Consider the following 12,666-nt stretch of genomic DNA (forward strand, 5'->3'; position numbering starts at 1 on the left):
GATTGATTTTTCCCCAATTAAATAAGAAAGTCTAGATGTGTACAATACACTTCAAAATGGTACTTAGTTAAATTAAGTTGGACTCAAATCTGAGTTTCAGGATGCTTTTAAACTTTAATCTCGGAGTGTGTAAATAAGTTAATAATTAAATAGGTAGATAAACAGATAGATAATTAAATGATGCAATTCATTAAAAGATAAATAAATAAATGGATTGAATAATACATAATAATCAAACAAACAAAGAAATAAATGAACAAAAAAATAAACAAGTAAAAAATTAAATGCATGAATAAATTGAAAATAAAGGGAATTCTTTTCAAATAAGCTTTAAAGATAACAAATAAATAGATCAATAAATAAAAAAAGCTGAATAAATAATCGTTACCTTTGGCTCATCCTGCGTGTCTGCTGCACAGTCACCTTCACTTTGGGTTTCTCATGCGGAGCAAGCTCATTGGCTAACAGCTGACCGTGCACCGCGATCTGACGCAGAAATAAACAACGTTAGAGGACGAAGAACACGAGTTAAAACAGAGCTATGAGACACAGAGCAGTGAGACAAAGAGCAGTGAGACACATAGGTAATATCCAGTGTCTCTGTCTCACCCGTTTGAAGACGCTGCGGATGGTGTCTGCCACTAGGGGGCTGCGACTCCCCGTCAGAACGTCGAACATCGCCGTCAGCAGGCGCTGCTGCACCGCCTCCCCGAGAGCGGAGAAGAAGGGCTTCGTCATCTGCAGGAGGAAGAGGAGATAAATATAAACCATCAGGAGGAGGAGAGAGACTGCCCACATTTGAAACAAGATTGAAATCTCTGTAAAAATTGGTTTTAAGGCTTTAACCCTGGTTTAACACTGAATTCTATCTGGTTTTACCAACGTTTTTTTTTTTTTTTTTTTTTTAAATAGTGTTAAAAAAATAGTTTTTATCCCTGATCCATCTTCTTCTCCCGCTTATCCGTGGTTGGGTCGCGGGGGTAGCAGTTCCAGCAGAGAGCCCCAAACTTTATTTTCCCTGGCGACATCAACCAGCTCTGACTGGGGGATCCCAATGCGCTCCCAGGCCAGCGAAGAGATATAATCCCTGCACCTGGTCCTAGGTCTACCCCTTGGTCTCTTCCCAGCTGGACGTGCCTGGAACACCTCCCTAGGGAGGCGTCCAGGTGGCATCCTAACTAGGTGCCCGAACCACCTCAACTGGCTACTTTCGACGCGAAGGAGGAGCGGCTCAACTCCGAGCGGCTCAACTCCGAGTCCCTCCCTGATGACCGAACTTCTCACCTTATCCCTAAGGGAGACACCAGCCACCCTGCGGAGAAAACCCATCTCGGCCGCTTGTATCCACGATCTCGTTCTTTCGGTCATGACCCATCCTTCATGACCATAGATGAGGGTAGGAACGAAAATGGCCCGGTAGACAGAGAGCTTTGCCTTCTGGCTCAGCTCCCTTTTCGTCACAACGGTGCGGTAAAGCAACTGCAGTCCCGCTCCCGCTACTCTGATTCTCCGGCCCATCTCACGCTCCATTGTTCCCTCACTCGAGAACAAGACCCCGAGATACTTGAACTCCTTCACTTGGGGTAAGGACTCATTCCCTACTTGGAGTGGACAGTCCATCGGTTTCCTGCTGAGAACCATGGCCTCAGATTTGGAGGTGCTGATCCTCATCCCAGCTGCTTCACACTTGGTTGCGAACCGATCCAGCGAGTGCTGAAGGTCGCAGACCGATGAAGCCATTAGAACCACATCATCTGCAAAAAGCAGTGGTGCAATCCTTAGTCCACCGAACTGCAGACCCCCTCCCCCACGACTACGCCTCGAAATCCGATCCATGTATATTACAAACAGGATTGGTGACAAAGCGCAGCCCTGGCGGAGGCCAACCCTCACCGGAAATGGGTCCGACTTACAGCTCTCGCTTTGGGAGTACAGAGATTGGATGGCCCTGAGTAGAGACCCCCTCACCCCATACTCCCGCAGCACCTCCCACAGTAACTCGGTCATATGCCTTCTCCAAGTCTACAAAACACATGTAGACCGGATAAGCGTACTCCCAGGCCCCCTCCAGGATCCTTGCGAGAGTAAAAAGCTGATCCGTCGTTCCACGACCAGGACGGAATCCGCATTGTTCCTCCTCAATCTGAGGTTCGACAATCGGCCTGACCCTCCTTTCGAGTACCTTGGAGTAAACTTTCCCGGGGAGGCTGAGTAGTGTGATGCCTCTGTAATTGGCACACACCCTCTGATCCCCCTTTTTAAAAAGGTGAACCACCACCCCGGTGGCGCAACGTTGATGAGACGTGTCAACCATGACAGTCCTTCAACACCCAGAGCCTTCAGCATTTCCGGGCGGATCTCATCCACCTCCGGGGCTTTGCCACTGTGGAGTTGTTTGACGACCTCAGTGACCTCCCCCCGGGAGATTGGTGTTGATCCCCCGTCATACTCCAGCTCTGCCTCTAACATAGAGGGCAGAGTTGTCGGGTTCAGGAGTTCCTCAAAGTGTTCCTTCCAACGCCCTAACACTCCATCAGTTGAGGTCAACAACGTCCCATCCTTACTGTACACAGCTCGGATGGTTCCCTGCTTCCCCCTCCTGAGGTGTCGGCCAGTTTTCCAGAACAACTTTGGTGCCGCCCGAAAGTCCTTCTCCATGTCTTCTCCGAACTTCTCCCACACCCGCTGCTTTGCCTCGGCCACAGATGAGGCTGCTGCTCTTCGGGCCTGTCGGTACCTTGCAACTGCCTCGGGAGTCCCCCGGGATAACAAATCCCTGAAGGCCTCCTTCTTCAGTCGGACGGCTTCCCCGACCACCGGTGTCCACCAGGAGGTTCGAGGGTTACCGCCCCTTGAGGCACCTAGGACCTTGAAACCACAGCTCCCCGCCGCGGCTTCGGCAATAGAGGCTTTGAACACCGACCACTCTGGTTCAATGTCCCCAACCTCCACAGGAATGCCCGAAAAGCTCCGCCGGAGGTGCGAGTTGAAGGCCTCCTGAACTTGGGCCTCCTCCAGACGTTCCCAGTTCACCCGAACTACATCCCTGATATAATTCTTAAATGTAACCCTCAGATTATCCCGGGTTTAACCATGAATCACCTAAAATGTAATCCTTGGTTCAAGCCTGATACAAACCATGTTTATGCTGGTTTAAACTTATTTTGTCGCTGATTTAACCCTGATATAAACCCCTGATTAACCCTGTGTTCAGCCCTGATATATTACCCAATTTAACCCTGAAAATTCCAGCTTTTACCTGGTGTAACCGTGATATAATCCCTGATTTAACACTCACATTTTCCCATGTTGAACCCTGAATCAACCCTAATGTGATCACCTGTTTTCCCCTGATTTAACTCTTATGTTTAAGCCTGATATAAACCATGTTTAACCTGGTATAAACTTGTTTTATCACTGATTTAAGCCTGTGTTCAAACCTGATATAATATCCAATTCAACCCAGGAAGGAAATCCTGTTTCACCCGGTGTAAAACTAAGATATCTCTGTTCTTAATCATCTTTTTTACCCCGTTTGTAACGCTGATTTAACCTGGGTTCAAACCTAACAACCCTGATATAATTCCAGTATTTATCCCAGTATTTAGCCAAGTATAAACCCAGTATTTAACCCAGTTTATACCCAGATATATCCCACAATAAACCCAGTATTTAACCCTGATATATCCCAGTATAAACCCAGTATTTATCCCAGTAGTAGTCCCAGTATAAACCCCATTTTTAACCCTGATATATCCCAGTTTAATCCCAGCATTTATCCCAGTAGTAGTCCCAATATAAACCCAGTATTATCCCCTGACCTGCTCCAGGGCGGTGGTCTGGCAGCTTGGCAGGTCTGGGTGCAGCGGGTGTTGGGTCTTCAGGACTCTGATGAAAAGATCCAGGCAGTTCTGGTCCTGGTCCAGCAGGGGGGCCGCCTCCTGGCTGAACTTCCCCAGGATCAGGAGCAGCAGCTGGGCCTCGTCTCTCAGCAGGGGGGGGACGTCCGGAGCACTCTGATCCAGGAGATTCTCCAGGACTGGGAGCAGGCCCGCCAGCACCGACTTGGAGGGTAACAGGGATTATTACATTTTTAAAAGAGATTAAACTATATGTTTCTCGTGGCTCAGTCAGTAGGGGCTTGGACTGGGAGCCGTAGGGGACACACACACACACACACACACACACACACACACACACACACACACACACACACACACACACACACACACACACACACACACACACACACACACACACACACACACACACACACACACACACACACACACACACACACACACACACACACACACACACACACACACACACACACACACACACACACACACACACACACACACGATTATGGCAAAAATCATAATCACGATTATTTTTGATCAATAATTGATATCACGATTATTAAATACGATTATTCATTGACTTTGAAAACATCCATTTATTGAACTTTAAAACAAACTAGAGAATGCAATTCCTGAAGAAATTGCTAGTGGGAATGCTTTATGCTGAAAAGCTGACGCTAAACTGCTATGCTGAAATGAAATGTGTAAGAAGAAAGTGAATGAGTGAATGAATGAGGCATCTCTGATGTACACACACTATGGTTCTCTCACACATCACCTACTGTTTAACTACCTGGTCACATGCCAGTACAACAACATTAAAACCACTGGAGTCATTGTACAAACAAACACTCAAAATACTGGACAAAAAAATCTGTTTTTTCGCATCACTGCCCAATACTCCAAAAATACAACTTGCTAAGCTGGGAAAACCTCATTAAACATGCAAATGCTTGCCTTTTTTACAAGATTGTCAACGGCCTTACCTCACCTCCTCTTAGACAGTTTATTAACATACGCACAACTGCAACTAGGGTAACAAGAGGTGCAGCGAGAGGAGATTGCATTATTCCACTCAGAAAAAGTTCTTAGTCAGTCTTCATTTTCTGTTAAAGCTGCTCAGCAATGGAACTCGATCCCACCTCCAATCAGAGACCAGACCACATTCACTTTATTTAAATCCCAACTCAAAACCTGGTTAGTGAGGAATCAGCTCTGCCAACACTGACCCAATCTTCTGCTCCTTACAATCCACCGCCTGTGTTTTAACATGTTCTTTTGTTTTGTTTTATTTGTTTTGTTTTAATGTTCTGTATTTTAAATTGTTTTATTTAAGTATCCCAGTAATGACTGTTGCTTGTTTTAAATGTATTGTATTTACTTGTTTAAAATGAAATGTGTTTTAGGTTGACTTTTAAAATCTGTCCAGGGACTACAGATGAAAAATAGCTTCTTGGCTAACTCTGGCACGTTTACAGAAATGTTCATTAATGTGCACTGTCCCTGTTAAATAAATGAATAAATAAATGAATAAATAAAATAAATCATTTAGATTGAAATGAAATGTGTAAGAAAGTGAAGAATTTAGATTGAAATGATACATGAACACTGGGGGCTTGAATGTGTGATGAGAGAAGAAAAGAAAGTAAAAAGGCTTGGAAAAGCAGCAGAATATTTGAACTGCAAACTTCTGAACTAACTTGATGGTGAATGATCTGTCACCATGGCAACGGCATGTGATGACACCCCATAATACGCTTAGATGCATTGATGGCCGCATCGTTAACAAACCTGTGAAGTTTTGGGGTGTTGAGTATTTTCACTGAAGTTATGAGAAAGCCGTGTTTCATGGAGAGCATTGTGTCAAACGTGAAGCATGTCAAGGAAGTTCAGTATCTGAAGTGTAATTTTTGTGTACTTTCAGGTTAATAATGTGGCCTTTTTGGCAGTTTAACTAAAGGTGTGCTGCTGCTGTGAGGAAATATCAGCCTGAAATTACAATGGGCTTTAATGGAGGCATGTTGAACGTTGTTGTCACTTCATGCCCTCAAGAGGCATTTTGTTTAATTATTTTACTTAATTATTTGTCATTTTTCAAGCTACGAGATTCCTACGTTTGTCATGAAAAATTATGTCTCAGCAATGTAGGGTTTGGGAATTATGGCAGTTTTAAAAAAAGATATGAAGGCAAATTTCAAGATGTTCTACCCTCTAGCTGTGACATCACGCACTCTAGTTAATGTTAAAATCTGAAGAAAACCTCTAAAACAAGGTCTGAACAATGTTTAATATCTCTAAAAGTAAGAATCAGATTTAAAAGTTGTTTTACACGAATAATGTCAGAAAGATGTGCAACATTTTAAAGTTGGAATGAGGTTTCTGAGTGAAAGTATGAATGAACAGTTAGCAGTTGAAGTCGCATGAAGATTTGTTGAAGTCTGAAGAATTTCTCCATTGACTTCAATGGTGAAAATGTTGATGCATTATGGGATGTATCGCTGGAATTATGAAAGTTATGAATGAGAAAAGTAACAGCAATCGATTCCCGACCAAGCTGAACGTTTGATGTTTGAAAGGAGTTTCTGCGATGTTCAATGCGGGAGGAGAAGAGGGCCAAAATAAGTCGGCGGAATAATACACTTTTCGTGCTGTTAAAAGCATTCCCACTAAATTATAATTTGAACAGTATCTTTTTAACTGTTGATTACCCTGAATGTATAATTCAACTGAAAAACCAATACAAAAATAAATTAAATAAATAATATATTTAAAGGTGGGGTAGGTAATTTTGAGAAACCGGCTCGAGATCGCTAGAATTTGAAAATACACAACCGGAGAAAATCTGCCACTTCCTTATAGAGCCCCTCCTCCAACACACACGAACGAGCACATGACCAATGAGGGCACGAGATAAGTTTGTGCCCCGATGGAAGGCTGACGGGCAGGTAGGCCATCCATTGGTTGTACTTTTTACAGTATTACGGCTTCTACAGATGACATTTTTTAATGGATTTTTTGTCAAAGCACTTAAGATATTCATTGCTATCGGGATGTTAAGAGCATTCCATGGAATATAACAAAAAGTGTATCTCGAGCCGGTTTCTGAAACTTACCTACCCCACCTTTAAATAAATAATATCAAAATAATAAATACCAATAAACAAGATCAACAAATATTTTGGAGCACACTTCCACAAGCTACTAAACATATAAATATGATAAATAAAAATAAGTAGAGTACAATTAATTAGATCAAATATGTTGTAGTGCACTGTCACAACCTAGCAAAGCTAAATAATAGTTTTTTTTCGATTATGTTGTTTTTGTAATTGTGGCAGGCCAAAATCGTAATTGCGATTTAAATACGATTAATTTCACAGCCCTAACACACACAAGCACACACATACACACTTTTTGGCTAACAGTTCTGTACTGTTATGCTCAGTCATTGTTCTTATGTTGAACATGAATACATTTACTTATTAAGTAATTATGGGACAAGAGAATGCACCAGACAGCATCTAAGACGTAAATTAGCTTAGATGGCCCACAGGATTGAACATAGTAAAACTATTTTATTATAGTGTCCGTCCAAAAAAAAAAACATTACTTATAGTGAAAACCACCCTTGAATGATGGGATAGTAGACTAAAAGCTTTAGGAATCCAAACTATAACATATAATAAGTACCCTGTATCAAGATTGATGCAAAATAAGTGACATTTGACCTTTTTATAGAGATTTAGGGGGAAAAAACACTTTGGGTACATTTTCCATATCTCTGGACCCCCTTGGTTGATTTTGATGATTGACATCTCTTTTTAATCGTTGGAGCCAATAGAATCGAGGGGAAGTTCCTAAAATCCATCTAAACATTACCCATTGGTGAATACCAGAAGCTGTCATACACTCTAGTAGCTATCATAGTAGCTATATATGAAAACTCCGTTATTGACAAAAAAATTGAATGATGGATTATCAGTAATCATTTCAAAGGGACACAGGCACATTGGATTAACCTTCAGCAGCGTTTTTATCGTTTTAATGCCATTGAACACAACTTTTGATCAGAACAACGGCAAAGGTAAGACAATGTCCCGTGTTTGTTCCATAAAGCTACGTGGTGTGATGTCTGGGTTTGCTTCCCATGCCGCAAGTTCTGATCGCTCAGTATATTTCTGGAATCTGTGGAATCTCAGCTTGCTAATCAATATCTTGTTTGTGCAGATCCGATAAGTAATAAGGGTATTTTACCTTGAGTTCTGTGCTAAGTGCGTTAGCATTTTTTCGCTCAGGGCTAATTCAGAGTCTTTGTTATTACCCTTGTGTTTTGTTTAGCTAAAAATTGTTAATATTGTCTGATAGCTGAGTTTCTTCCCGTTAAGTGGGTATGACACATTCATAGGTTTTTAAATGTTAAGAAGCCCTGAGACACAGTTTCGTGAAAAAAAAAACAGCAGGCCTCCGGGTTTAACAGGTTAACGAAGTTGACTACAGGTGTGTGTTGGTCTCTCACCGATCCGTTGACGTGCCTCAGGTTTCTCAGCAGACAGGTGGCGCTGTAGGACGGACAGCAGGACATCTGCACGCTCTGCAGCAGAGGCTGAAGAGAAACCACACTCTGATCCTGGAGGACGCCCAGAGCCTGCAGGGAGCAACAGTCATACAATAATCATAAGATATACTGTTGAAATTGTATTATATTTATCTCATATTAAATAATGTTTCTTGCTCACCTGGCTCAGGTAAGCGGGGTCAGCGATTATCTCCTCGGAGGTCTTTAGGAGCTTCTCTGTGATTGGCTGGAAGGGAGAGGCGCTGGATGCCGATAGGTTCTGCAGAGCGCTAAGCCCCGCCCTCCTCACCTCCCTCACCGGAGAGGAGAGACAGCAGAGCAGAGAGGGAACCACTGGGGGGAATATAGAGAAAATATGCTAATTTGAGGCCACATTGCTTTGCCATACTTCAACAAAGAATAAAGATTAAAGGTTTAAATTAATCTCCAGACTCTCCTCTTTATTGGACTTAAAGGTTTTTTTGAAAGACTGACTGGTTTTCCTAAAATCCCAGTTTAAGTTTAGTGAAGATCGGTCCGGCCGATAATCGAACCTCAGATTGATGAGAAACAATGCGGATTCCGTCCTGGTCGTGGAGCGACGGATCAGCTTTTTATTCTCGCAAGGACCCTGGAGGGGGCCTGGGAGTACGCTTATCCGGTCTACATGTGTTTTGTATGAGGCGTATGACCGGGTTCCCAGGGAGATACTGTGGGAGGTGCTATGGGAGTATGGGGTGAGGGGGTCTCGACTCAGGGCCATCCAATCTATGTACTCCCAAAGCGAGAGCTGTGTCCGGGTCCTCTGCAGTATGTCGGACCCATTTCCGGTGAGGGTTGGCCTCTGCCAGGGCTGCACTTTGTCACCAATCATGTTTGTGATATTCATGGGCAGGATTTCAAGGCGTAGTCGTGGGAGAGGGGGTCTGCAGTTCGGTGGGCGATTGCGCCACTGCTTTTTGCAGATGATGTGGTTCTAATGGCTTCCTCGGTCTGCGACCTTCAGCACTCACTGGACCGGTACGCAGCTGGGTGCGATGCGGTTTGGATAAGGATCAGCACCTCCAAATCTGAGGCCATGGTTCTCAGCAGGAAACCGATGGACTGTCCACTCCAAGTAGGGAATGAGTCCTTACCCCAAGTGAAGGAGTTAAAGTATCTCGTGGTCTTGTTCTCGAGTGAGGGAACAAGGGAGCGTGAGATGGGCCGGAGAATCGCAGCAGCGGGAGTGGTACTGCAGTCGCTTTACCGCACGGTTATGGCGAAAAGGGAGCTGAGCCAGAAGGCAAAGCTCTCTGTCTACCGGGCCATTTTCGTTCCTACCCTCACCTATGGTCATGAAGGATGGGTCATGACCGAAAGAACGAGATCATGGATACAAGCGGCCGAGATGGGTTTTCTCCGCAGGGTGGCTGGCATCACCCGTAGGGATAAGGTGAGAATTTCAGTCATCCGGGAGGGACTCTGAATAGAACAGCTGCTCCTTCGGGTTGAAAGGAGCCAGTTGAGGTGATTCGGGCACCTTGTAAGGATGCCACCTGTGCCCCTCTCTAGGTGTTCCAGGCACGTCCAGCTGGAAGGAGACCGAGGGGCAGACCTAGGACCGCTGGCCTTGGAATCCCCCAGTCAGAGCTGGTTGATGTGGCTAGGGAAAGGGAAGTGTGGGGCTCTCTGCTGGAACTGCTACCACGGATAAGCAGGAGAAGACGGATGGATGGAATTAGTCAGCGTTGTCTTGGTGTCTTCATGATATGAAATGGATCTCGCCTAAAGGGGATCAGAGTGACAAAAACTCCAGCTGCCTCGCCCATAGACATGATACATCTTCTGCTGGTGGGAAAGCCGAACACTTTAGGAAAACTGCTGCCACAGACACATTATACCGACTAAATACACAATAATCTCACAAATGGTTCATAAGGGTGCTCAGATGCTCATGGCAAAAACATCGAATCCATACGGTTTTCAGAAAAACCGGCAAAGCTGATAATCATCATTACTTTGAGCGAGACTGCAGCCGGTCACCTTGTTGCTAGGCAGACTGTAGTTTTTATCAACATGCAGAGTATAAACAGATGTGATTGGTCCTCACCGGGGGACTGTGCGGAGCTGAGTTCCTGCAGCATGACGGTGCTCTGATTGGTCAGCAGCGCCGCCCCCATGTACAGCGCCCGGGTCTGCAGGACAGCGTCCACCTGTATGTCAAGCTGGTCTCCATGGTTACCGACGTACCCCCACATCACGCACAGGAAGCGGAAGAGCAGCGGGGGGGAGGGGAAGTGCACCTGGGGGGGGGGGGGGGGGCGTTATTGTTAGATGTGTTAGAACATCCTGATTAAATTAGGTAAGCACATTAAAATGTAATGTAAACATTTATGTACAGTACTTGTATCACCTCCTCACATACCTTAGTTGTGTTAGATAACAAAGGAGACTTTGGCCAATAAATCCTGATTAAATTAACATGTTTTGTGTTGTTTTTTTGGACAAAATTAAAACATGATTATTATTTTATTTTTTATTTAATGACCTCACATACCTGTATGAGCAGCTTCATCAGGTCCCTGCAGGCTGCGGCGTTCGGGCCCTCAGAGGCCCCTCTAATGAGGAGGCTGGAGATCTGCAGCATCAGGCTCAGGTAACCGCAGGTGTTGTTGTCCAGCTTCTCTGGGTTCCACCACACCCCCGCTGCAAGGTTAATAACAAATAAAAATCCCAAAAATACACCATTTATCACAGCCACAAACTGCAAAAATATAATATTTTGTCTGATTTTGACCTTTCCGACAGTCCTTGAATGCGTGTGTGACACGCTTCAATCAGGAACATTTGAAAATAAGCTTAGTTATATTTTTATTAAAACTGCTTCATTCTATAAATACAAAATTGCCAAAAATAAAGTCAGTGCTCTGAGCAGATCCTGGAAAATACATGAACTATAACATAACGAAATTAATTAAAATCTGCAAAATCTGTATTTATAGCCCTTTTAAAACCTTGAACACATTACAATTAAAGTGTTATAATAGTTCCATAGCATGCTGAAATAACTTTATTTTAGAAAAATATTGAACATTTTCCTTGGATAAACATTTCTGCATAGATTAAATACATTTTATATAAATAAATCAATGAAATGCTTCTTGTTTTCCATGAATTATGGATTTACACTGCACAAAAGACTACCCATTATTGTGCTGTTTCCATTGAAAAAGGAAAAAACGAGTCCACAGGGAGGAAAAAATCTATTATATATATTATTAACATGATTTTGTACCTTTGAAGGCGTTGTTGGGGCAGTGCAGGTTCGAGATAAAGTCTCTAAGCAGAGTGACAAGGACGCTGCTGAACGTCAGCTGATCAGCGCTGAGCAGGAAGTGAGAGAACACCATGGAGAAGGACGACACTTCCTGTTTATATACAGAGGAAAATAACAATATTATTATAATATCCATTTAAAGATCTTTAATCAATAACCTGCTTCCTAGTATTTATATATCCTAGCATTTTTTTGTCTTTTTGCATGTTAGAAACGAGTTGGCAACACTAAGACTGCGACATAATGTTTGTGTAGCAATAATACATGACCTTTCTCTTTCTCAACTCGCTACTCGGATGGAAGTCGCTGCCATATGCCTTGTGAACACTCCGATAATGCCTCTCCACTAGGGGTGTAACGGTACACGTACCGAAATTATTCGGGCCCTTCGGTTCGGTACACGTGTGTACCGAACGAATATAACGTTAAACGTAAAAAATTGAGAACGTGAACAACTTCTTGGAAGTAATCTCAGGTGCTGCATCTCAGCATTCAGAGTAATTTGCTCCCATTGTGTTCAACGCGTCATAGAGTGAGCAAGTCATTTCATTGGACGAGCTGGTCAGAGGGATGCGTTCATATGTAGTCAGTAATTTGAGGAAATGGCGAACGCAGATAAAGTTGAGCTCAAAAATCCTCCAGCATCATTGAAGTCTCCGGTTTGGGAACATTTTGGTTTCGCAGTTACGTACAAGGATGACGGACAAAGACAGGTGGACCGAACCAAAGCTGTTTGTCGGCATTGTTCAACTAAAATTGGTTACGCGGCTGGCAATACATCAAACTTGCACACTCATTTGAAAAGGCATCACCCAAACGTGAATATCACCGGTACCAAAAGACTGAAGTGCAAACCCAACTCCCACTAGCATTTAAGCCTCCACCACTCGCAAAAACTTCAGACCGAGCCAAAGCTATTAAAAACGGCA

At 43.7% G+C, this 12,666-nt stretch overlaps 1 protein-coding gene across 4 annotated transcripts in view; it reads right to left on the reverse strand.

Moving 5' to 3' along the window:
- heatr1 (HEAT repeat containing 1) overlaps window positions 1-12,666 on the reverse strand; it is a 76,388-nt gene that overhangs the window by 25,762 nt on the left and 37,960 nt on the right. For all 4 annotated transcript variants that reach the window (XM_034079613.2, XM_034079611.2, XM_034079614.2 and 1 more), the window contains exons 18-25: window positions 11,696-11,828; window positions 10,958-11,106; window positions 10,511-10,703; window positions 8,600-8,772; window positions 8,380-8,508; window positions 3,822-4,064; window positions 610-738; window positions 389-486 (exon numbers count right to left, since the gene is read on the reverse strand). In XM_034079613.2, the coding sequence (XP_033935504.1) occupies window positions 389-486; window positions 610-738; window positions 3,822-4,064; window positions 8,380-8,508; window positions 8,600-8,772; window positions 10,511-10,703; window positions 10,958-11,106; window positions 11,696-11,828 (1,247 nt within the window). The remainder of the gene's footprint in view (window positions 1-388; window positions 487-609; window positions 739-3,821; window positions 4,065-8,379; window positions 8,509-8,599; window positions 8,773-10,510; window positions 10,704-10,957; window positions 11,107-11,695; window positions 11,829-12,666) is intronic.

The sequence above is a fragment of the Pseudochaenichthys georgianus genome, unplaced genomic scaffold, assembly GCF_902827115.2.
Source record: "Pseudochaenichthys georgianus unplaced genomic scaffold, fPseGeo1.2 scaffold_665_arrow_ctg1, whole genome shotgun sequence".
Lineage (NCBI taxonomy): Eukaryota > Metazoa > Chordata > Actinopteri > Perciformes > Channichthyidae > Pseudochaenichthys > Pseudochaenichthys georgianus.